The following is a 26,617-nucleotide window of genomic DNA, read 5'->3' as shown; positions in this document are numbered from 1 at the left end:
GATCCCTGGAAAGAAGACACTAGTGAAAGACAAGTTATTGATAAATTAATTGTAAGGATCATGCATGTGATCAGTAAGGATTTATTTTCTCCTATTCCAAGTCAATCTTTGAGACAATTTGGTCATTACGCCCCTGCTTCTGAAAGGAGCTTCATATGAGTTGATTCTGCGCAGGTGCAGGGCTCTGCCTACATGGAACAACTTGCAGGATTGAGGCCTAAAGGTGGGATAGTCAAAGAGAAGCGCAAGAGAATTAGGTGCCCAAATCCCCTCAAAGTGCCTGAGGCTCCTTTGAATATCTCATCCTAAGTTACAGAACACATTTCAGCCAGCACATTTTTTTCCTATCAACTCATGAAGTCATTGTTTTCCCTTTCTCACTCTCCAGATTAATAATGTAACCAGTACTGCAGCTAACTGTAACTATATACAAGAACTAACTACATACAGCCTGGCTAAACAATTATTTGGGTGCAAGAGGTAGGATTGCTATTTATTGTACTGGGACAGTGTACATGGTACTGTATAGACTTACTTTGGTATGGTTGTACAGCACCAAGAAAAATACTGCCTGTAAGTACAAGAAGGGCATAACCACTTACGAAAAATAAGGAGTCCAAAGGCTTGGAATAAGGAAATAATGGGATGAAATAAAGGAAAATAAAGGAAAAAGACTAGATATTAAAAAGAAGTGTCAACAGTGAGCTTTATTAGACAGTGGAATAAGCGCACTGGACTGAACAAAGCACTCATCTTCTGTAGGGAACAACTGTATGCTGACAAAGAGAGACAAGATTACATCCCACATCATTTCTACCTGTAAAAAGTCATGTACTTCCATTGATGGGACCAGCTACCAGATTATTATCTGTAGTCAGCTGCTAAATTCAGTGTTAAGGCACCAAGTTCAAAACCACACATTGCCACATTTATTTCATAAGCAAGTCTAAAGATGGATTATTCCAAGATGAAGCAACCCATAAGCATCATTCCTTTCCTGTACAAAGGAACCTTAAACACACCAGAAAAACAAAATCATCCTGAGGCTCAAGCAGATCCCCGTTCAGCACACAGGCTGCAAATGCGTCTCTAAACTAATCATGAAGACTGAAAAGGAAGCAGACACTTAGTTGCTGTTTGCATAGAAGCTGCTTGTAAACTGATGTCAGGCACCGTACATCAGTCAACACAGTACTTAAGGTGAACATACGCACTGAGGCGAAGGCAGGCAGGCGGTGCTGACATCTAGCACACTTTATTTACAAATGTTTTTTGAGTTCATCAAATTACCACTCAATTTCTCTGGTCTTTGAAAGCAGGTGCACTGAGGTATATTAACTACTAAACTTTACAGGCTTTTAGTGAAACAGCCATTAATGGGTGAATCAAGCATAGAGCACTGAAAGCCAGCTTGTAAGTCTAGCCAATAGAAATGCAGTGTCGCATTTCACAGAAGACATAGCCACTGCATGGAAAACATCAATAAAAGCACCTCCAGCTGAACATTTCTAGACCCTGCCAAGACATATGCAGGCCAATGGCAGGATGTGGGAGGCAGGTAACTGGAAAGTAATTTTTTCAAAAACATGGCATATGAAGTATATAGTTCTACAAAAAAATTGGGCAGAAGGCAGCATAGGAGGAAGAGGTCAAAACTTGTTTCAGATGGCTACTCCACTGAGTTCAGAAGGTTCTTTCCCCTCTATAACATTGTCTGCCATTAAGAAAAGTAGTTTAACTTAACTCATAAAAAGGTACAATAACTCCCCTTTGCTAAATCCCCAAAGGTTTGAAGGATGGCTATGTTGTGGCTTTAAGGACTTCTCGTGTCACATGAGTGAAGCAAGCATGACAAGAGTCTCTTGGAATCACCCCTGCCTGACGAGGCATGTTCATGCAGGCTCTCCAGACAGACTAAGTAACTGGGGAAACGGTCTGGAGGAACAGAGAGAACCTTATCAACCTATTACAGGAAGCTACACTGGGGGATTATTTTTCTTCTGTTCACGGATCAAACTATCCACTTGATGAATTTGGCATTCTATTGTGTTGCTCCATTGGCTTGATAGACAAACCTCTCACAGTACTTCTCTGTACTTTAGAAAACTATTATCAGTCTACAATGCTTTTGATTTCATAATGGTAATTCAGGTGGTGGGAAGTTCAATAGAATAAGAAATGCACAAAAATTATTTTAGCGAAGTCAAATCAAGAATGTCCAGATTCTTAAAACAGATCAGAGGAAATCAACCTATCTAGGGATGGGAAAGGAGGAGTTACTTCAGAAAGGACAATGAGTTCTTACAGCATAGAATTTGGTTTTATACCAGCCTCTCTTACTCTAAGTGTCCTGAAGCACTTGACAGAGTGATAAGTTAGGTACTGGCAGCATAGTGACTGGAGGCAAGCAGAGCAGCCATTACACATCTAGCAATAGCTCACATGCAGCCTGAAGACATTACACCTATTTTACTGAGAAAAGAAATGGTGTCCATGACACCTGCCAAGAGATATCAACTCATCTAGTAAGGGGCAATGAATATTTAACTCCCATCTAGATGGGGTTAACATCCCATCCCAAGGCCAGCACCTCAGCATAGTCCTTGGTTCAATACTAGGTATAAGCACTTTAGGTTTCATGGATAGTGAAACTCCAAATGGACTCCCCCAGCTCTTTTGGGTCTGTCTTAGTAAATTGTTTTAGTTTTCCCTTCATCAGATATCAGCTGGCAGTATTATTGGTCAGGTGGCATCAATCAGTTTGCTCAAAACTGTAGAATACAGAGAGCACAAAAAGGGATTGCACAGACAGTGGACCAGATGAAGAGAGAATCTAAATTAATTTTTGTTTTAAGAATTATTGTAGATTTCTCTCTTCAGTGGGTTAATGCTGAAAGACTTAAGGAAGGCGTGTACTGTAAGGAGGAATTTGAATGAAGAGGGAGTGAATGTTTGACATGCCAGAAGTGGGAGACTGTTCTAAGGAGAAGGGGTAAGAAGAATCAATATCAATAAAAATAATAAACAAAAACAACTTAGCACTTCCATAGTACTTTACATGCCCTAAATGCTTTACAAACATGAATTAATGTTAAGTGCAAGGAAGGAAGGAGATTAATTTAACCAAATCAAATAAAGTGAATGCCACACAAAATTATGAGATCCATGAAACTAAACAGAGGAAAAGGCACATTAGATCTTTATCAATAAAAATGATATTTATTTAATGCATCCCTTTCCTACCTACATAAATATGCAGCAGCTGCAACTACCTCTTCTGGTACTCAATGCTTTGAAAAACAATGAGTGGGGATTGTCGCGAATTAATGTATCTACTGCTCAACATTGTCCATAGCTACATACACTAAGTTACTATAGGAGTCAGTGCTTAAGAAATCAAAACAGAGAAAACCTCACTCTACAGCAGGAAGCTCTGCTTCATCCACTGAGATTACCCTGAGCCTTTCTGTGCTATTTCACACTATGCAACAAGCTATCCATTTTTTGCTTTATTGTAGTATTGGCCTTAACTCCTACAGGTCAGGTTAAATGGAGAAACAGAGGGAGAACAGCGGAAGGAATCAAGCAAATGTCTATACGGTTATTTACCAGGGGAAATGTATTCAACAAACCCCATCAGCATCTGAAGGGTTTAAAAGGCAGTTGAACCGGCTTTTCATTCCACTTTAGTAAGGATGCATCTGCCATTTGCAGTGGCGAGCATGCACACTTCCCACCCCCATATAACAATGTAATTCTCAACAGAGTATATGCTCATTTTTAACCCCAATTTACCCCTTCCTGGCATTTATTGGTAACTCAAACATTAAAACTCAGCCTAAGCTTCCTCCCCAAGCTTGATTGTTTCTATGATTCTCTCTGAAGGACTTCTGTTTCCAGTCCATCGTTCTTCTTATCCAGAAAAATGCTACAGTACAAACCCTCCTGACTGGAGGAGACCCATTTCAAGACCTATCTCCTAGCATGACACTGCAGGAATTACACAGGACCCAATACAAGATGGCTCAGAGCAGCACTGCATCCCTATGCAGGATACTAAAATCTGCTATCCTCCTACACAGAAAATGGATTCTTATTCCATGAGTTATAAAAGTTGACAATGATTACCCATTCTAACTTTGGTCTCAGAATTCCTATCAGAGGTTGTGCTTTCTTTCATGTTACACACCTACTACTACTGAAAGCATCAATAATAACGATAAGACCAGAGAGACTAAGGTTCTTAATATCTGCTTTAAAAAAACGGTTACTCTCCTTCTCGTAACTGTTGTTACGAGAAGGTGAGCAACTGTTTTTTCCTTCTTTGAGTGCTTGCTCATATCGCTTCCAATTAGGTGACTCCCAAGCCTTACCTAGGAGGTGAGGTCGGAGTTTATGGAATCGCTGATTGAAGCACAGCCCTGCCGAACACTGCATCATCCCTGGCGTGCTGGGTGATGGTGTAATGTGAAGTGAAGGTGTGGCCCGAAGACCACGTAGCCGTTCTGCATATCTCCTGGATTGGTACCTGGGCCAGAAAGGCTGCTGAAGATGCCTGAGCTCTGGTGGAGTGTGCAGTCAGAGCGGGGGCAAGGACCTTAGCGAGATCATAAACCCGGATACAGGATGTGATCCATGACAATATCCTTTGCGTGGTGACAGGGAGGCCTTTCAGCCTGTCCGCCACAGCAACAAACAGCAGGTTCAACTTACGGAATGGCTTAAAGGTTCGTTCAATATAAAAACCCAATGCACGCCACACATCCAGGGAACGGAGCCTCTGCTTGCAGCTATTGGCATGGGGTTTCGGGAAAAAGACCGGAAGGAACGTGTCTTGACTGGCATGGAAACTCAAGACCACCTTCGTGAGGAACGCCGGGTGGGGTCGCAGTTGCACCTTGTCTTTGTAGAAAATGGTATATGGAGGATCGGATGTGAGAGCCTTGAGCTCGGACACCCTTCTGGCTGATGGTAAATACCAGAGGTGCCAACGATAGGCCGAACAGTAGTGGGAACACCCAACTGTAAACCTTATGAAGCGCCTGTGGGGCGGGATTATGGAAATGTGGAAGTAAATGTCCTTCAAGTTGAGGGCAGCATACCAATCTCCTGGATCCAGGAACGGGATGATAGTGGCCAAAGAGACCATTCGAAACCTTAGTTTCTTCATGAACCTGTTGAGATTGCACTGGTCCAAGATGGGTCTCAGGCCCCTTTTACTTTCAGTATTAGGAAATACCGGGAGTAAAAGCCCTTTCCCTGAGCTCTGGCGGAATCTCCTTTGCAATCCACACCCCCACCGATAGAAGGGTTTCTATCTCCTGAACAAGAAGTTGTTGCTTGTGAGAGGGGTCCCTGAAGAGGGACGGGGAAAGGGAGTGAGGGCGAGGAAAACTGGAGAGAATATCCCATCTCTACTGTGCGGAGGACCCAATGGTCTGAGGTGATTTGGGACCATGCTCGGTAGAAATGGGATAGAGGTTCCAAAAACAGGAAAGAAGGATCCAGTTGAGAGGTTGGTATAACGCCCTTGGGCGCATCCTCAAAATGTGTGCTTAGGGCATGGTGGCTGCCTAGACGACCCAAACCCCGTTATTCAGGGGTTGGTGATGGCAGTTCTGGTTTCTGGGACGCCTACGGTTCTGGTCCTGCCTAAACTGCCCCTAGTATGGTCATGTTGTGGGTTGAGGCCTAAATTATCTATGCTGGGTGGCAGAGGTGTGCAGACCCAGCGATCTTAGAGTGACTCGGGAGTCTTTCAGACTGTGGAGTCTCGAGTCTGTTTTTGGAAAAAACAATGTGGCCCGCTCAAATGGTAGGTCCTGAATTGTCTGTTAGACCTCCCCAGGGAGGTCGAGGCCTGCAGCCATGAGCAACGGCACATTGCAATGCCTGAAGACATCGTCAGTGTTGCAGAGTCCGCTGAGTCTAATGCTGCTTGCAGCGACGTCCTGGTGACCGTCTTGCCCTTGTCCATAAGAGCCAAGAATTCCGGTTTAGAATCCAGTGGGACAAGGTCTGAGAATTTGGACATTGCGTCCCAAGACTTGAAGTTATATTGGCTAAGGATCACCTGCTGGTTTGCAATCCGAAGCTGGGGACCTCTGGTGGAGTATATCTTCCTCCCGAAGAGGTCCAGCTTCGTTGCATCCTTAGCTCGAGGGATAGGTCCTTGTTGCCCTTGCCTTTCCCTCGCATTAACAGCCACCATTATCAATGACTCCGGCGGGGGATGGGTAAACAAGTATTCATAGCCCTTGGAGGGTACAAAGTACTTTCTCTCGACTCCCTTAGCTGTAGGAGCCAGAGAGGATGGTGTTTGCCACAAGGTTTTTGTGTTCTCCTGAATGATCTTTATCATGGGAAGGGCCATTTTGGTGGATCCTGCTGGGGATAAAATGTCTACCATTGGGTCTAACACCTCAGTGACTTCCTCCATTTGTACCCAGAGGTTCTGAGCGACGTGCCTCAGAAGTTCACGGTGGGCTCTGCTGTCGGGAACAGGAGGCCCTAAGGATGTCCCTGCCACAGCCTCATCTGGAGATGAGGAGGAGGAGGAGCCTGGAATATGGGAGGGGCCCTCCTGCCCATCCAGCTCCTCAAAACGCTGCGGCTCTGCCCCCAAGTCGGAGTCCGCTTCAGTGCCGGCCCCGGCACCAGTCGCGGTGGCAGCCACGGTACCGTCCGTGGTAGTAAGTGTAGCCACGGTGCCGGGTACTATGCCAGGTCTGTTGTCGGTGCTGGGCGTAGTACCAATCGTGGCACTGGCAGTGGTAGCGGTGGCTGATGCCTGGGAGAAATCCCTGGCCCTAGATGCAGTTGGACGCGACGGAAAAGGAGAGTACTGAGGTGGAACCCTGGGACTGGTCATAAGCCCACGGGTTCGAGAAGGGCCACTGGGTTGGCATCTGAGCTGGTACCTGCCATTGTGGTGGCCACAGTACCGGGGGAAAGGTTTGGGTCATCTCCGCTGACTGGGAGTGCCGGCAGCTATGATGTCGGCTTCTCCGGGACACACGAGTCAGTGTCGGATGAGTCTGCGTGCCAGGACCATGGCGGCACTGTGCCCATCGGTACCGGGGCGATGTAGATCATTGCCAAGTCATAGCCTGCTTGCCCCTGGACTTCACCGGTGGCCTCTGAGTCGTTGGAGGACTCTGAACTGGTGCCGTGACACCATGGTCAAGGGAGTGTGGGCCTGTCAATGTTATCAGGTCCTGCGCCACCTCATAAGTCTCGGGTGTGAAAGGGTCCTCCACCTGGGTCTCCTCCGGTGGCACCAGACTCAACGGTCCCTCCTGTGGGCCCAGAGACAACGGTGCCAGCCGTTGAGCTGGAGGGGAGGTATTGTCTTGCATCTGTCTCCCTCCCTTGGGTTCACGTTCCCATGCGCAGGAAGGGGAGCGCCCTCTATCAGTCTTCCTGTGCTGCTTCTTTGGGACAGGAGACCGTGAGCAGTGCTGAGATTGACCCCGCACCATGCTCAGCGTCGGGGAGTGCTGGTAGTCTCTGACCCCAGAGTCCTTCCTCAGCACCTCCCGGACTGAAGCTGGTGTTGCATCCATGAGGCTTGACTGGGATTGTGGGGTGGAGAGTTGCTTCCATTAGCAGCAACTTTAGTCTGTGATCCCTCTCCTTCTTCGTGCGGGGGCGAAAGTTCCTACAGATCTTGCACCTGTCTGCTTGATGGGACTCCCCCAAGCACTTTAGACAAGCCGAGCGCAGGTCGCCCTTTGGCATAGCCTTCTGGCAAACTCTACACAGATTAAACCCCTGGGTCCAAGGCATGCCCTGGGCCCAGGACAGGGAAGGAAACTCCTCCCCCCCCCCGCCCCCAAGTCCAGAGGTCAGTCTAACTAAAACAATTTTTAAACTATCTTTAACTCGCATGTTCCGACGACCACCACTGATGGTAAGAAGGAACTGGAGAGGCGGCGGGTCGGCAGGGCCCTATATGCGGCGCCATGAAGGCGCGACTCCAGGGGGCTCCAGAGCCGACCCGACGGGTGCTGCTAGGAGAAAAACCTTCCGGCGAACTGTGCACGCAGCACGCACTCACCTAATTGGAATAGATATGAGCAAGCACTCGAAGAAGAACTAGAAGTACCCGAGACTTCACCCAAGTCAGCATAAAGGCCAAAGAAAAGAATTTTTAACATTTCTGTAGCTGTACTGCTTCAAAGCACTGGGCAAATACACTAATCCTCACAGCACCCCCAGGGAGGCAATTATCTACCTATGAGTTATTCATATTTTATAGATTCAAAACCTGAGGCAGAGAGGTGAAATGATGTGCCCACATTCAAAGAGAGGAAACTACTATTAGAAATCAGGACTTCCTTGCTTCCAGTCCTGTGCTCAGACAACTAGATCACACTGCCTCTCTGAAGGTTACAAATTAGAGGGATAATTAATATATTTACCCAGTCTAGACCTTCAAATTAAGATCTTCAGCAAAGTAACATCTTCAGTGCTGCATCCAACAGAACTACTGAGTTCAGTTCTGGTCACCCTATGTGATAAATGAAAGGGGTGGGGAGGTAGCTCCCTTTTGTGGGCACCCAGCCAACCAGTTAGCTATAAAACCCTTGTTATATTAAAGCTATTCTCTACTTGCTTTACCTGTAAAGGGTAGGGAGTGGGCACCTGACCAAAAGAGCCAATATGAAGGCTAGAACTTTTGAAAATTGGGAAAAAACTTCCCCTTTGTCTGGCTGTGTTGTTCTCCCAGAGAGCAGAGACAGGGCTGAAAGCTATGCTATAAAAGCTTGGGCTAGGTATGAAAATCATCAGATCATACCTTGAAACCCCAGATATACAAGTAGATCAGGAAATGCCTAGGAAGACGTGATTAGGTTTCATCTCTTATTTTTTACGAGCTTGTGGACTCCTCTGTGCTAACTCCAGGTGCTTTTGTTTCGCTTGTAACCTTTAAGCTGGACCTCAAGAAGCTATCTTGATGCTTAATCCTTGTAATTGTTTTTTTTAAAAACTTGCAAAAAGCCTAAGTTCCAAATGCATTTTCTTTCTTTTGTTTTTAATAAAATTTACCTTTAAGAACAGGATTGGATTTTTGGTTTCTGTAAAGGGAAATCATGTCTTACTAATCTATTAGAGTTCTTTGAAGGGGTCAACAAACATGTGGACAAGGGGGATCCAGTGGACATAGTGTACCTAGATTTCCAGAAAGCCTTTGACAAGGTCCCTCACCAAAGGCTCTTAAATTAAGTTGTCATGGGATAAGAGTGAAGATCCTTTCATGGCTTGAGAACTGGTTAAAAGGACAGGGAACAAAGAGTAGGAAGAAATGGTGTTCCCCAAGGGTAGGTCCTAGGACCATTCCTATTCAACTTATTCATAAATGATCTGGAGAAAGGGGTAAACAGTGAGGTGGCAAAGTTTGCAGATGATACTAAACCGCTCAAGATAGTTAAGACCAAAGCAGACTGTGAAGAACTTCAAAAAGATCTCACAAAACTAAGTGACTGGGCAACAAAATGGCAAATGAAATTTAATGTGGATAAATGTAAAGTAATGCATATTGGAAAAAATAACCCCAACTATACATACAAAATGATGGGGGCTAATTTAGCTACAACTAAACAGGAAAGAGATCTTGGAGTCATCGTGGATAGTTCTCTGAAGACATCCACGCAGTGTGCAGCAGCAGTCAAAAAAGCAAACAGGATGTTAGGAATCTTAAAAAAAGGGATAGAGAATAAGACGGAGGATATCTTATTGCCCTTCTATAAATCCATGGTACGCCCACATCTTGAATACTGCGTACAGATGTGGTCTCCTCATCTCAAAAAAGATATACTGGCATTAGAAAAGGTTCAGAAAAGGGCAACTAAAATGATTAGGGGTTTGGAACAGTTCCCATATGAGGAGAGATTAAAGAGGCTAGGACTTTTCAGCTTGGAAAAGAAGAGACTAAGGGAGGATATGGTAGAGGTATATAAAATCATCAGTGGTGTGGAGAAAGTGAATAAGGAAAAGTTATTTACTTGTTCCCATAATATAAGAACTAGGGGCCACCAAATGAAATTAATGGGCAGCAGGTCTAAAACAAATAAAAGGAAGTTCTTCTTCACACAGTGCACAGTCAACCTATGGAACGCCTTGCCTGAGGAGGTTGTGAAGGCTAGGACTATAACAGGGTTTAAAAGAGAACTAGATAAATTCATGGAGGTTAAGTCCATTAATGGCTATTAGCCAGGATGGATAAGGAATGGTGTCCCTAGCCTCTGTTTGTCAGAGGGTGGAGAGAGATCACTTGATCATTACCTGTTAGGTTCACTCCCTCTGGGGCACCTGGCATTGGCCACTGTCGGTAGACAGGATACTGGGCTGGATGGACCTTTGGTCTGACCCAGTATGGCCATTCTTACGTTCCTTATTTTTGTGTCCCTAAGAGGTTTGTGCATATGTTGTTTATTTAGCTGGTGGCAACAGCTGATCTCCTTTGTTTTCTTTCTAAGCCCTTCCCTGGCGCGCGCGCGTGTGTGTGTGTGTGTGTGTGTGTGTGTGTGTGTGAGAGAGAGAGAGAGAAAGGGCTTGAGGGTACCCCACAGGAAGGAATTCCCAAGTACGCCTTCCTGGTCTCTCAAAGGGGTTTTTGCACTTGGGTGGTGGCAGCATCTACACATCCAATGTCAGAGAAAAGCTGTAACCTTGGGAGTTTGATACAAGCCTGGAGTAGCCAGTATTAATTTTTAGAATCCTTGCGGGCCCCCACCTTCTGCACTCAAAGTGCCAAAATGGGCAAATCAGCCTTGACACCCTATCTTAAAAGGTACAACAGGAGAGAGGGTTCGGAGACAGGCAACAAAAATCAGAAGCCTGGAAAAACTTTCATAGGAGGAGAGGATGAAAAGGTAGGGATTGTTTAGTTTAGTAGAGAGAGATGTAGGAGGGGACTTGACAGAAGTATAAAAAGATAATGAATGGCACAGAGAAGGTAAATTGGGCACGCTCATTAACCCTATTATATAATACAAGAGCAAGGGGACAGTCAATGAAATTAAAAGGAAACATTTAAAGTAGATAAAAGGAAACATTGCAGAATGCATGGTTAACCTGTGGAACCCACGGCCACAATATATCATTGAGGCCAAGAACTCAGGAGGATTCAAAAAATGAATTACATGTTTATATGAATAATGGGAATATCCACAGGCTCATTCGATGGTATAAATTTTTTTTAAGGGATATAAACCCTCATACTTCAGGGTATATGTCAGCCTCTAACTGATAGCAGTTAGGAAGACACTTCCCCTGTGGGCAAGTTATTCCATAATTATGCACAACATGGGGGGGGGGGCTTGGTAAACTTCTCCTGTTGAAACATCTGAAATTGGCCACTGGACCAAATAAAGCACTGGTCTGATCCAAATGGCAATTCTGCCATTCCTATAAAATACGCTTCTCCAGTGTGGTGTGATTATCCTGATGTCCTATGAAGTGAATGGTTGGTTACTCAGTGGGAAAACTTCAGATGGAGAACTAGGTCTGTTCCTGCAGCCAGCAAAGGGGTTAAAAACATCCCTCAAAAATACATAAATACAAAAGTCTGCTGCTTTCGCATTCTGTTACCACATGCAAGTGGGGACCGAGCCAAACCCATGCTTCAGTTAAGCAAAGTACAGGCAGGGAATTCCTGACAGCTTGTTCTTTCCAAGTATGATTTTGGGTTCTTTAGCTCTATATTGAATCATCACCTCCCCTTCACCCCCAACTAGCCACCCCCAAACAATCTAGCTTTGGCAATCCAAATGTCCTTCCGTGACATTCTGAAACATTGGAGAAGGAAAACAACAGCTGTTCAGATGCTCCCCCCTAACTCATCTCCCACCAAACCTCTTAAAAAAAAGAAAGGTTCAATTGGAAGATTCTAAAACAGTGACTATAGAAGTAGTCAAGGTCTGTGTGTATTCAGCGAGTGAAAGTGGAATTATATAAAAGCAACAGCTAATAAAAAAAGATTGTTCTGTGCTGTTTTCTCCATCTTTCCAACCATTATTAGAATAAAATTATCCACAGAGAAGATCGAAAACCTTTTTCAAAACTAATACAATTAAGCTTTATTACACTATTTCGAGTACATTTCTCTCATCTCCCGACCCAGCTCCCACACCTCCTGCTCCAATCTAGACTAACGGTTGGAGACTTTCTTCTATTTTGTTACCAATAAAATGTTCATATTTAAGGGTCAAAATTATCTACTGTTTTGAGCTAGGAAACAAAGTCTGCCCTTATTACCTACTCACTATTGTGCAAAGAAGAACTAAAGAAGGAAAATATATATGCATCAGCAATTTGAATGGAGCTAAAGGTCTTCCATCTGATCTCAAACCAAGTGAAACTCCTGTAGCCAAAGCATCAGTCACCTTGTATTTAAAAGTTTAGTCCTATACAGGACTGCAAAGGGAACCACAGAATATAAAAAGGCTTAAGGAGAGGGCAAGGCAGGGCTGGACACAACTTCTCTCCAGCCCACAAGTCTGTAAACAGGACAGACACACACACAAATACTCCTAGTAGTTTCCACTTTGGGAAACCAGATCTGGAGGGAAAAAATATAAGAGAGACACAGCATGAGGCCAAGAAATTACAAAATTCCCTTTACATTTAAATAAATGGATGACTGTGATAGTTAGAGTGATAGCGGGTGGATTGTTTGTCAGTGGAATCTCAATCTTCATTATCCATAAACTGAATTAAACCCTGAATTTACTGCGGCATTAAGTGGTAGTTTTAGTAGTTTATTTTTTAAATTAATTATACAGATAAAAGTGTTGCCACAATGTGCAACGTGAAACTGTTCCTGGATATGTTTCATATTAATGGCATTAAAAAGTACTGTACGGAACAAATATGCACTAGCAGGGGGAGGGAAAAGGAAACTAGATATGCTAATAGGGTCTTCCCATTTTTACAATGTAATTTTCCAGTGAAAATGGGCCACTATCACACTGCACATTGGTAGTAAAGCAGATGCACAAATTCCACTGTTTCTTTGGGATCCACCTTCTTCCTCACTGCATTTTTCTCAGGCATACAACATCACTAGAAGTCAGAGCTGTGAAACCTCTCTGACACAAGGTCTAATTGCTTCCAATTGTAGAATATTATTCTTTACGTTTATTAAAAAATAAATACTACTACTAACATTATTTCATTTTGTCAGGAAGAGAAAAACACTTTAGTTCATAAGGAACAGTGTGGCTGCTCCGATTTTTATTACATCAATTTTTAAAAACTCATCATGGTAAACAATTAAACAGAAGCAAATCCCACGTTTAAAGGAGAGATTCAAATCCCTAAATGGATTTTCAAAGGTCATTTCAGGCTTAAAAGATGCCTGACAGTGTCTCTTTAAATCACATTCATTTCAAAGGCTTATCCACCACAAGACAGACAGTGCATTGCAGCAACACACTTTGATCTGTTGGGCTCCTCTGAGAAAAATTAATAATACAACTTTAATTCCTATGTATAGCAAGATTTGAGATTTTTATTTTTTTGGCCATGGATTTTTAACAAAAGGAATGAAAACAAGACAACTTTGTTTCAACTAAACCCTGTGGTGAGAGAGAAAAATAAAAACCTGAATTATTATAAACTAGTTTTTAAAAAATCATCCAATTAAAAACCAATTATCTTTCAAATGTGAGTTGTTTAAAGGTTCTGTTTGTGGAGCGGTTTGATTTAACTGCATAAGGTGGATGTGGAGGATAAATAATGGGGACTGACAGTTCCAGGTTTCAGCACAATGCTTCTTGTTTCTCTTCTCTGCTGATCCACTCGGATCCATGTCTGATCCCATTAGCATTCAGCCACTGCAAATGAAAGACAACATAGCCTTACCTTCCTCTCAATACGGGCCAACTGCTCCTTACAGAAGGTGTCTCGCCGTTTCAACTCCGCCTCCTTGCACTGTAGCTCCCGTGCCTAGGAGGAAGAGCAAACAGCCTATCAACAGAACAGGATGGTGAAGAGGAGAGCTAGAGGGACAAGAATAGCAGGACAAGATGAGTACTGAAAGGAGTCCAGAAACCCCACATCACCCAGGACTGGTGTATAGAGGCTCATACTAGGTCTCTCCAAATAGAATTCAGTCAGTCAGACCTTCACCACATTAAACATACATTTGCTTAAATCAGGATTGCTCTCAAAGTTCTAAAGGGCTGTCACCATAACACTTCCATTCTCTACCTGACATGTATTCCTTCTTCCAATTAAAAGAATGGCAATATGTCATCTAAGATGCATAATCATAGAAGTGACCCATATGGCCAATGTAGGACTTTCCCCCCTGCCTTTTCCAGAGTTCCATCTAGTCTAGAGCCAAATCTCCCATAGAAAAGGACTTCTACCACTTCCCTTAGGTGTCTACTCCACAAGATGCTTTAAAATACAAAACAAAAACCCACCTTCAAGCTCCTACCACTTGGGGTTTAAGAGAAGTCATGCAAGAGCCAACTCATTCTTAAGATCTTGAGGGTAACCCTGAATATTCAAACCGTATTATAGAGTAATATTAATACCCCCCCACACTTAATCGCCCATGCATTTGCTTTTATACTTAGCGCTTAAATAAGGTGGCAAGGCAGCCCCCAGTTTCTTTCCATCCCCAGTGTCTATTCTCCCCTCCCGCCCCCCCCCCCCCGAGTATACATGCCCCCCCACCTTTGTTTTAGGTTTTACCCGACACCCTTTTTTTAAAAATAGGATTTTTTGCTTCTTTGTAATAAAGCACAAGGTTACAGTGTGTTTGACCCTTCAAACAGCAAGTCAGGCATCCAAACACAAGCTTAAAGTATAACCTAGTCATCAGCCAGAAAAAACAGGACAAGAAAAATATTATAGGAACGTAGCTTCCCCATTCAGAAAACAGTTTTGTACAGTTAGGAGTTCACTGCACTCTCACCCCTATGTTGAAGAGGCATTGCGATAACAAGGCATTGATGGAATTGAACTGATATTTCTTATTAACAGCTTAAAATAAAAATTATTAAACATTAAAATTGCAGTGGAGGAGGGGAGAACGATGGAACTTGTGCCTCCAAAAGTCTGCATGACCATCTAACTTGGACCTTTCAAAGGCAAAATTATTAGACCGTTTCATACGAATGCAAACGCTGCTAATCCATACACAGATCCCAGCAGCATCGTTCTTAACTTTTAATGATGCCCGATTCAATTGTAGAGGATGCTGGTCCGATATGATTAAGTAGCCTGGACAGGAATGTCCCCTGTGGGCTCAGACCTGTCATTTTACAGCCAGCAGTCATTGTTAATGAGAAAAATTACATCTGAAAGCGAGTTGCTGCGTGTTTCCTTCCCTTTGCTCTCCTGATGACGGATGCACTGTGGTATAATGAGGGGATCTTTTAAGTTAGGGAGGGATGGGGGACGAAAAAAGATGCTGGTAAAGAAGCAAGTAGGAGGCTCTTTTGTTACATGCATCATCTTTACAGGGATGATAAAGGTCAACTTCTTTGAAGTGGTAACCAGATTTGAACCTTTCTGGTTCCCACACTTGCTTTCCCTGCCATTCAGGACCAGAATAAGGCATACACACCATAGGCCCATGCCTAAAGCCCCAGCTCCATGAGTCATGTGGTTAAAGAAGAATTTCAGCTTCCATATTAAAAAAAGTTTCTATCCCTAATGGTGGCAAAGAAAAGCTTAAATGTGAATCAGGCGTAATCAAATCCCCGATTCTGCAGACGGCCTGGAAAAGACGATTACCTTTCATAACTGTTGTTCTTCGAGATGTGTTGCTCATGTCCATTCCATTGTAGTTGTGTGTGCTCAACACATACACTGGTGCTGGAAGTTTATCCCTCAATGGTATTGGAGTGGCGCGCATATGCACTAGTATAAGGGGCACCGCTGGCTTCCCCCTCCCTCAGTTTCTTCTTGCTGGAACTCCCACAGAGGGGAAGGAGGGTGGGTCATGGAATAGACATGAGCAACACATCTCTAAGAAAAGACGGTTACTTACCTTCTGTAACTGTTGTTCTTCGAGATGTGTTGTTCACGTCCATTCCACATTAGGTGTGCGCGCGCCGCGTGCACGAACGTCGGAAACTTTTTCCCTCAGCGGTTCCCGTCGGGCCCGCAGGGTCTCCCTTCCCGCCAGAGCGGCGCCCCGTCCTAGCGTATATATATCCCTGCCGGCCCGACCCTCCCTCAGTTCCTTCTTGCCGGTGACTCCGACAGAGGGGAAGGAGGGTGGGAAGTGTAATGGACGTGAACAACACATCTCGAAGAACAACAGTTACAGAAGGTAAGTAACCGTCTTTTCTTCTTCGAGTGCTTGTTCACGTCCATTCCACATTAGGTGACTCACAAGCTTACCATTGGAGGAGGGTAGGAGTCAAGGAATAACTGATTGACGCACAGCCCTGCCGACCATCGCGTCATCTCTGGTCTGATGGTGGATCGCGTAGTGGGCTGTGAAGGTATGCACCGACGACCAGGTGGCTGCCTTGCAGATCTCCTGGAGCGGGACCTGCGCCAAGAAGGCCGTCGAGGACGCTTGGGCCCTAGTAGAGTGAGCCCTGATCTGAGGTGCAGGCATGTTGGCGAGCTCATAGCACGTACGTATGCAAAGCACGATCCATGCCGACAGGCGTTGCGTCAAAATAGGCTGGCCCCTCATTCGTTCCGCAACGGCCACAAACAGCTGAGTCGGTTTGCGGAAAGGCCTGGTACGGTCCAGATAAAAAGCCAAGGCCCGACGGACATCCAGGGTATGCAGGCTACGATGGCTTGGGTCCGTATGGGGCTTGGGGAAGAACACCGGTAAACAGATGTCCTGCCCCATGTGAAAACTCGTGACCACTTTAGGGAGGAATTTAGGATGAGGTCTAAGCTGCACCTTATCCTTATGAAAGACGGTATAAGGAGGCTCCGAGATGAGGGCCCTCAACTCCGATACCCTCCTAGCCGAGGTGACAGCCACGAGAAACGCGACCTTCCATGAAAGGTGCATGAGGGAGCAAGAGGCCAGGGGTTCAAAAGGCGGCCCCATGAGCTTAGTGAGGACCAGATTGAGGTCCCACGGGGGTATAGGTGGGCGCGAGTAGGGGAACATCCTCTCCAGCCCCTTGAGGAATCGGACTACAGTGGGATTGGAGAACACGGATATCCCCAATTCCCCAGGGTGGAACGCCGATATGGCGGCTAGATGCACCTTAATAGAAGCGGGGGCGAGGCCTTGACGCTTGAGGTGCAGCAAGTAGTCCAGAATCAGTGGTATCGAGGCCTGCAAGGGCTGGATGTGCTGAGGCCCACACCATAGGGAGAAGCGTTTCCACTTGGCAAGGTAGGTCGCCCTTGTGGAGGGTTTCCTACTACCAAGGAGGATTTGCTGGACCTCCTGAGAGCACCTGTGCTCCACCTCACTTAGCCAGAGAGAAGCCATGCCGTGAGATGCAGCGATGGCAGGTTCGGGTGGAGTAGGCGACCCCGGTCTTGGGTGATGAGGTCGTGATGGAGGGGGAGGGCTATCGGAGTGGTCACGGACAGTTCCAACAGAGTTGTGAACCAGTGTTGTCGTGGCCAAGCCGGGGCGATGAGAATGACTGTCGCCTTGTCCCTGCGGGTCTTGAGGAGGACCCTGTGGATGAGTGGGAATGGGGGGAAGGCATACCTCAGGCTCCCGCCCCACGGGATTGCAAAGGCGTCCGCCAGAGAGCCCAGACTGCGTTTCTGGAATGAGCAAAACTGCGGGCACTGGCTGTTGTCCATGGTGGCAAACAGATCCACCTGGGGAAACCCCCACCTCAGGAAGATTGAACGGAGGATGTCCCGTCTCAGCCTCCACTCGTGCATGAGATAGGACCGGCTGAGACGGTCCGCCAGCCCGTTCTGGACCCCGGGGAGATATGCAGCCTGGAGGTGCACTGAATGGGCTATGCAGAAGTCCCAGAGGAGGAGTGCCTCGCGACAGAGGGGAGAGGACCGGGACCCGCCCTGCTTGTTTATGTAAAACATAGCGGTAGTGTTGTCCGTCAGAACCGACACGCCGTGTCCTCTTATGGTGGCGTGAAAGGTCTGGCAGGCGAGGCGAACCGCCCTCAGCTCCTTCAGGTTGATGTGAAGCAACTGTTCCTCCCTGGACCACAAGCCCTGAGTGCGCAGGTCCCCTAGGTGCGCCCCCCAACCCAGGTCCGACGCGTCTGTCACTAACGTCAGAACTGGTTGTGGGGCGGCGAACGGGACCCCCGCACAAACCTGCTGTTGATCGAGCCACCAACAGAGGGCGCTCGATACCCGAGCTGGGATCGTGACGACCATGTCTAATGGGTCTCTGTTGGGGCGATATACCTGGGCCAACCACAGCTGCAGAGGCCGGAGTCTGAGACGGGCGAGCCCGACTACGTGTGTGCATGCCGCCATGTGCCCCAAGAGTTGTAAGCAACATCTGGCCGTGGTCGTGGGGAATCGCTGAATGGAGGTCACAGCCTCCTGGATAGCCAGGAATCGCGATACGGGAAGACTCGCCCGTGCCGCCACCGAGTCCAGGACTGCCCCTATGAAGTCCAGTCTCTGTGTGGGGACTAGTGAAGACTTGGGCACATTGACTAACAGACCGAGTTCTCGGAATACTTGTAGCGCCAGTGCCACGTGGGCGCGAACCTCTGCCTCCGACCGGCCCGCCAGGAGCCAATCGTCCAGGTACGGGTAGACGCGCATCCGTCTTTTTCGAAGGAAGGCTGCTACCACGGACATGCATTTCGTGAAGACACGTGGGGCTGTTGCCAGACTGAAGGGCAAGACCGTAAACTAAAAATGACGCTGCTGGATAGTGAAGCGCAGGAACCGCCGGTGGGCCGGGCGGATGGCGATGTGAAAGTAGGCGTCTTTCATATCGAGGGCAGCGTACCAATCCCCCAGATCCAGGGAAGGAATGATGGTACCAAGGGAGACCATACGGAAACGTGGTTTTTGCAAGTACTTGTTCAGCTTGCGAAGGTCCAGGATAGGACGGAGGCCCCCTTTCGCTTTGGGAATGAGGAAGTATCTGGAATAGAACCCTTTTCCTCTGAGGTCCAGAGGAACCTCTTCCACCGCCCCCACAGCGAGGAGGGTCTGTACCTCCTGCATGAGGAGTTGCTCGTGAGAGGGGTCCCTGAAGAGGGACGGGGGTGGTGGGTGGGAGGGAGGGGGCGAGGAGAACTGGAGGGTGTAGCCAGACTCTACCGTGCGCAGGACCCAGTGGTCTGATGTTATATGAGACCAGGCACGGAAAAAATGGGACAGGCGGTCCCTGAAACACAGGGGGGGATCCGGAGAAGAGATGGGTACGCTGTCCTCGATCGCAACTTCAAAATCCTTGTTTATTTCCCGGCTCCGGCTTGTTGTGGCCCTGGTTTTGGCCTTGGTTAGGCGTATTGTTGCGCCTACGCCTATTGTCCCTGCCCCGTCTACGGTATGGTTCGTGCCGAGGGCGAGGATGGTACTGCCTCTGTGGAGGCTGTGGTTTGAAAGGCTTCCTCTGCGTTACAGGGGTGTGCATCCCCAAGGACTTGAGGGTAGCCCGCGAGTCCTTGAGGCCATGGAGTCTGGCATCCGTTTGCTCCGAAAACAACCCTGAACCCTCAAACGGAAGGTCTTGGAGGGTGTTTTGCACCTCAGGGGGAAGACCAGAAGCCTGCAGCCACGCTGAGCGCCTCATTACCACACCTGACACGATAGTCCTAGCGGCCGCATCAGCCGAGTCGAGTGAGGCCTGTAATGAGGTTTTGGCCACCGCCTTTCCCTCGTCCACTATGGCCGCAAACTCGGGTTGCGATCCCTGAGGCAAGGCATCCTTAAATTTAGACACTGATGCCCAGGAGTTAAAATTATGCCTATTGAGGATCGCTTGCTGGTTCGCGATCCGCAATTGGAGGCCTCCGGACGAGTAGACCTTTCTGCCAAACAAGTCCAATCGCTTCGCCTCCTTGGCCTTGGGGGCTGGGGCCTGCTGGCCATGCCGCTCCCTCTCGTTGACGGCCGAAACGACCATCGAACATGGGGTTGGATGGGAGAATAGGAAGTCAAACCCCTTGGATGGGGCGAAGTACTTTCTCTCGACGCCCCTTGCCGTCGGCGCAGAGGAGGCTGGCGTCTGCCATACAGTCTTATAATTTGACTGTACCGTCTTTATAAGCGGAAGTGCGATCCTGGAGGGACCCTCCGGGCTGAGAATGTCCACCATGGGGTCCTCCTGCTCAACAGTCTCCTCTGCCTGCAACCCCAAATTGAGGGCTACCCGGCGGAGCAGGTCCTGGTGTGCCCGATGGTCAATCGGGGGAGGGCCGGACACTGTTGTGCCCGCCACGGCTTCATCAGGTGAGGAGGAGGAGGTCATGGCCTTCTGCGCGTCCTCGTCCTCCTGCAACTCCTCCTCGGCGGGACGGTCCTCTGGGGTGCGTCCCCTGCCCTGGGTCAGGGACGGTGTCGGGCTCGGTGCCGAGTCCGTCTTATCCCTGTCTGGCGGCCTGGAGACCGTGGCCTCCGCACGGAAGGCAGGACGGTACCGTGGGGAGCGGGACCGGTGTCCTGAGGGGCCCGATCTCGAGGTTCTGGATGGAGGGCCTTGCTGATGATAGGCCCACGGGGTCCAGAATGGCCATTGTCCAGGATGGCTCCAATGTGGTTGCCAAGAGGCCTCGTGCTCCCTAGCGGCGTGCACTCTGCGGCCATATCTGCTGGAAAGGCCCGAGCCCTCCTCCGACGCTAGGGACGGCGATCTAGAGGGCCACGGCGGTGCCGTTGAGCGGTGCCGTTCCGGAGTCGGGGAGCGGTGCCTTCGGGAACGGGACCGTGAGAGTCGCCGTGCAGACCTGGACCTGGACCGGTACCGTCGATCCCGGGACCGGGAACGGCTGCGGGAGGGCGGTCTCGGGAACCTTGTGACCGACGCGTCCCGGTGCCTGCTCGAGCCGGGCTGCTGGGACGGTGCCTCGCTCGCGTCGGGGCCTGACTGTTTGGCGGCCCGTTGCACGGCGGGAAGCCGGGAGTCCACCGAGGCGGAGCTCGACCAGGACCGGCGCCATGTCCGGTGCCGAGATGGCGACCGCGATGGGCGCATCATCGCCGGCTTGCCTTTGGATGGCAGTCGCGGCGGAATGTCTTTAGCGCAGAGGGTGCTTTCGGTGGACAATTCAATAAGGTCCTTTGCTGCCTCAAATGTGTCCAGGGTGGAGGGCTGTTCCAACAGTTCCTCGAGCCCTTCCTCCTCACTCGACGCGCTTATCCCGGGGCTCGACGGGCCTTTGGGTGCCGGAGCCACTGGCACCGGGATCTGTACCGGGGCCGTAACGGCCTTGGCAGCACTCGCGGTCTTCGCCGGTGCCGACTTCTTGTGCGGGGAACGTCCCCTGGCCTTGGGCTGGCTCTTTGGCCTGGCCGGCAAAGAAGAACGGTGCCGGGTGTGTTCCCGTCGAGGCGGCACCGTAGACTTAGGCTGTCCTGCCGGCGTCGGGTCGCGGACCGATGCCGGGGCACTCCGCACCGAGGTCGACGGTGCCGCGGAAGAGGAGGGCTGCAACGCCGCCTCCATGAGGAGCTGTTTAAGGTGAAAGTCTCTCTCTTTCTTAGTCCTGGGCTTGAAAGCTTTACAAATCTTACAGCGCTCCTTTTGGTGGGCTTCCCCCAGGCAACGAACACACGAGTCGTGCGGGTCGCTCAACGGCATAGGCCTGCGGCACGTGGCACAAGCCTTGAAGTCTTGGGCGTGCGGCATGCCCCGCCGCCCAGGGCCGGTGCCGGGGTCGCCAAACACCTATCACAAAGAGATTTAGGTCTTTGTGAGGGACTAATAAACTACTATTTACACTAAACTTTAAACACTTAACTATAACGAACTGATAACTATCACTAATCACTTATGCTAAGGGACACTCTCAGACGAGAGATAGAGTTGTTCCAACGTCGCCACGGGCGGTAAGAAGGAACTGAGGGAGGGTCGGGCCGGCAGGGATATATATACGCTAGGGCGGGGCGCCGCTCTGGCGGGAAGGGAGACCCTGCGGGCCCGACGGGAGCCGCTGAGGGAAAAAGTTTCCGACGTTCGTGCACGCGGCGCGTGCACACCTAATGTGGAATGGACGTGAACAAGCACTCGAAGAAGAACAACAGTTACGAAAGATAACCATCTTTTCTTCGAGTGCTTGCTCATGTCCATTCCATTGTAGGTGACTCCCAAGCAGTACCATGGGAGGCAGGTAGGAGTTCATGGACATGTCGATTGCAACACAGCTCTGCCAAATCCAGCATCATCTCTGGCTTGCTGGGTGATGGCATAATGCGTTGTGAACGTGGATACTGAAGACCACATTGTGGCCCTGCATATGTCCTGGATAGGGACATGTGCCAGGAAGGCAGCCAAAAACGCCTGAGCCCTAGTTGAGTAAGCCTTCGCTATCGGTGAAGGCACAGCCTGCGCCGGCTTGTAACAAGTACGGATGCAGGTGGTGATCCAACTCGAAATTCTCTGAGAGGACACCGGAAGGCCCTTCATCCTGTCTGCTATTGTGATAAAGAGCTGGATCGATCTGCAAAAGAGCTTGGTGCACTCCAGGTAGAAAGTCAGGGCACACCTGACAGCTAGAGTGTGCAGCCGCCTCTCCTCCATTGGTCATGTGAGGCTTTGGACGGAACACTGAGAGGAAGATATTCTGGTTGACATGGAAGTGTGACACCACCTTTGGCAGGAAGGCAGGATGGGGCCTTGTAGAATACCGTGTATGGGGGCTCCGAAGTGAGGGCTTTAATCTTGGCGACTAATCTCACCGAGGTAATAGCTACAAGGAATGCAACCTTCCACGGCAAGTGGGAAAGGGAACAAGAAGCCATATGCTCAATGGGCAGACCCATGAGCCTGGAGAGGACCAGTTTGAGGTCCCATTGGGGAACCAGGTCCCAGATCGGCGGAAAGAGTCTTTCAAGGCCTTTCAGGAACCTGATAGTGAACTCATGTGAGAATGCCGATCTACCCTGGATGTGAGACTGGCAGGCCGGTATGGCTGCCTGGCGCACCTTGATCAAAGAGAAGGCGAGACCTTGGTGCTTTAAGTGAAGCAGGTAACCTAGGATGGACTGCAGAGACAACTGGGTTGGGGAAGATATTCTGCTCCGACGCCCAGCAGGAGGGCTTTCTGCTCTCCAAGAGAACCTGCTGCACCTGACTACAGCAGGCTTGTTCCTCTGGATTCAGCCACACAGCATCCAAGCTGTGAGGTTCAGGTGCAGGAATCGATCCTGCGAGAGTAGGTCCGGGCGGCTGGGAAGTGGCAACAAGGTTGCTACGGCCAGGTCCATGAGCATGCCGAACCAATGCTGGGGCGATCATAACGACCTGTGCCTTGTCCTCTTGATTTTCGAGAGGACTTTGCTGATGAGTGGAATTGACGGGAATGCGTACATCAGGTCCCCTGACCAAGACAGGAGAAAGGCATCGGATAGTGAGACTCTGCCGAGGCCTTGGAGAGACCAAAACTGATGACACTTTCTGTTCTGTCTGGTGGCGAGCAGGTCCACTCGGGGAGCTCCCTACTTCTGGGAGAGCATTCTGATGACCTCCAAGTGAAGGGACCACTTGTGGTAAGAGAAGAAGGACCTGCTGAGGCGATCCACCAACGTGTTCCGGACGCTGGGGAGGTGCGAGGGGTCCAGGTGGATTGCATGCTGAATGCAAAAGTCCCACAGACAAAGGGGCCTCTTGGCACAGAGCCAGAGGAGCAGTGCCGCAGCCAGGGAGACCGCTCGAAGGGTCCCAAGGCAGGTTTACCCCTCGAACGGGGCACCTCAGTGCCCAGCGTGGGTGGCACCAGAAGGGACAGAATGTCCTTAGTGGCCTGAAAAGTCAGTACCTCCACATGCCGAGTGCCTCTTCCACCTCCCAGGGTGGCGGGCGGGCCTTGAAGTGGGCTCGACAGCACAGCGGGAGTCAGAATCTGGCCACTGTCCGGAGGGGAAGAGCTGCCCCACATGGGTCTTTGCTCTCCTCCAGCTCTCTCCTTCCCTTTACGGGACGTAGGAGAATGCCCCTTTGCTTTTTAGACATTAAGGGGATGGGGATCAGCACCAGTTGGAGGTCGGTGCCAGCGGAGCAGAGTCCGATCTCGTTAGCTCCAAGGCCAGTACAAGGGCTGACTCCATAAGGAGCACTCGGAGACGAATGTCCCACTCCTTCTTGGTCCGCGGCCTGAAGCTCTTGCAAATGTGACACTTGTCGCTCATGTGGGTTTCCCCTAAACACTTCAAGCAGCTTCTATACCACTGACTGGCATAGGTTTTTTGCAACAGTCACAAGGTTTCAAGCCAGGATGTTGAGAGAGGGATGTTGACAAGACAGGGGCCTACCTATCCCTCCAAAGTACTATGTAGTCCCCATTATCACAGTACCTGTGTACCCCACAATCTTTAATATATCTGTCCTCAACAATCTGTGAGGTAGGGCAGTGCTAGTATCCTAATTTCACAAATGGGGCACTGAGGCACAAAGAGACCAAGTGACCTGCCAATGGTCACACAGGAAGTCTGTGCCAAGCAGGGAATTGAAACCAGGTCTCCTGAATCCCATGCTAGTGCCCTAGTGACCAGACCATTCTTCCTTCCAATACCTCTTTTCCAATGAACTTCTCTGATCATTCTCTCCACTATCACCATTATCCAGTTGAACTACAGACCAGAGGTTCTACAGAAAAAGTTTTACTTGTAACTCAGACATGTTTTCAATGACTTGCTCATTTTAAATAACTCCACTGAAGTGCCTTGAGAAAGTCTATTTAGAGACAGATCTGCTTGAAAGGTGCTTTCTGTTTTCCTCTACCTCCAAGCTGTTATGACTAGGAACTTTAGTACGCTTTATCATAATGTTTGAAGTAAGTATGGTACAGTCAGAGTATGTGTAATTTGAAATATTCACTATACCAAACATTACAAAACTGGGTTAGGCAACTAGGGACATTTTGCCTGAATGCAGGATATTTATTAAGAACTCCTCTTATCCTGCTGCTTATTCTTCACCTGAAGTCAGAAGCCTGTGATGTCCCAAACAGAGCTGGCTGCTGTGGAGATGATTATAAATTTCACAGAGGATTGACACTGCAGGTGGCAAACAAAGCATCAGAAACACTTTTCACGTAAAAAGTTTTTCACTAACAAAGGGATGGAGGAAGAAAAAAATATGTAACACCACACTGGTTTCTAAATAGGATGCTGCTGATCCGTTTTGTGTCCATGTTTAAGAGGCTGATATGGGCTTGGGCATGTTGTGTGAGGAGTGATTGCGTTCCAGAGGAGCATTTGAGTAGAATACTGACTTCTCAACAACCAAATTCACATTCCCCTTCTCAAATGAGTGATGTATGAGCATATCTAAAAGCAGGGCCGGTTCCAGGCACCAGCCCACCAAGCATGTGCTTGGGGCGGCGCCTGGAGGGGGGCGGCGTGGCGGGGCCCGGCCGGGCTCGCCGCCCTCCCCCCGGCGCTCTGGCCGCCGGGGACAGCGGAGAGCCCCGGCCGGGCTCTCCGCCCTCCCCCCGGCGCTCTGGCCGGTCGGGGAGAGCGGAGAGCCCCGGCCGGGCTCTCCGCCCTCCCCCCGGCGCTCTGGCCGGTCGGGGAGAGCGGAGAGCCCCGGCCGGGCTCTCCGCCCTCCCCCCGGCGCTCTGGCCGGTCGGGGAGAGCGGAGAGCCCCGGCCGGGCTCTCCGCCCTCCTCCCGGCGCTCTGGCCGCCGGGGAGAGCGGAGAGCCCCGGCCGGGCTCTCCGCCCTGCTCCTGGCGCTCTGGCCGCCGGGGAGAGGGGAGAGCCCCGGCCGGGCTTGGCGCCCTCCCCCCGGTCGGGGATTGCGGGCCCGCGGCCGGGCTCGGCGCCCTCCCCTGCCGCGCTGGGGTGGGGGGGCGGGTGGCTTTTTTGCCTAGGGTGGCAAAAAAGCCAGAGCTGGCCCTGTCTAAAAGGAAGTGGAAACCATTTAGGGGAGATGGGATGTCTAACTAAAGGGGCACACTAGGCAAGGAGATTGGGGAGGCAGGGCAGAATGGACAACAGAGAGGACAGCACAGTGCAAATGGCCTCTTCCCTCCTATGCAAGGAGGAGGGCATAAGATGCCTGAGAACTGTCTGTAATTGATTTGGGAACAGAGGGCTTGTCTACATGCAGCTTTACTGCATGGTAAGCTAAGGCGTGAATCTACAGAGCACTAGCTTGCTGCAGTGCGCTTTGTCATACACCCATTTTAAAATGGAAATACGACAAAGCACACTACAGAACTTTTAGTGCACTGTGTGTCCACTCAGCTAGTTAGTGTGTGACAAGCCAGGGTGTGACTGCACATTAGCTTGTTGTGCACTAACTCACTGTGTAGATAAGCCCTCAGTGCTCTCTACTCTCAAAGTGGAATAGTGAAGGTCCAGTACCAGTGCACTACCTCATCTCTGTTCAATTGAGCAGCTGCTGCACCAGGGTTAGCGCCTTCTAATTCCAAGGCTCAACTCTTTTAACAATACATCAAACAGATGCTGGTGAAGTTTATTCAGTGAGATGGAGAGAGTGTGGAAGGGCCTTCTGAGGTTCCTCCTAATTTCTCTCTTTACACCTTCCTCCCACCC

General features: G+C 49.1%; 1 protein-coding gene across 4 annotated transcripts in view; it reads right to left on the bottom strand.

The window, feature by feature from the left end:
• CHCHD6 (coiled-coil-helix-coiled-coil-helix domain containing 6) overlaps positions 1-26,617 on the bottom strand; it is a 182,550-nt gene that overhangs the window by 97,311 nt on the left and 58,622 nt on the right. For all 4 annotated transcript variants that reach the window (XM_065407771.1, XM_065407773.1, XM_065407772.1 and 1 more), the window contains one exon: positions 13,870-13,953. In XM_065407771.1, the coding sequence (XP_065263843.1) occupies positions 13,870-13,953 (84 nt within the window). The remainder of the gene's footprint in view (positions 1-13,869; positions 13,954-26,617) is intronic.

The sequence above is a fragment of the Emys orbicularis genome, chromosome 7 (genome assembly GCF_028017835.1).
Source record: "Emys orbicularis isolate rEmyOrb1 chromosome 7, rEmyOrb1.hap1, whole genome shotgun sequence".
Classification (NCBI taxonomy): Eukaryota; Metazoa; Chordata; order Testudines; family Emydidae; genus Emys; species Emys orbicularis.
Note: the sequence above shows the minus strand (reverse complement) of the source record. Positions and strands in the feature narration are given on the sequence as shown.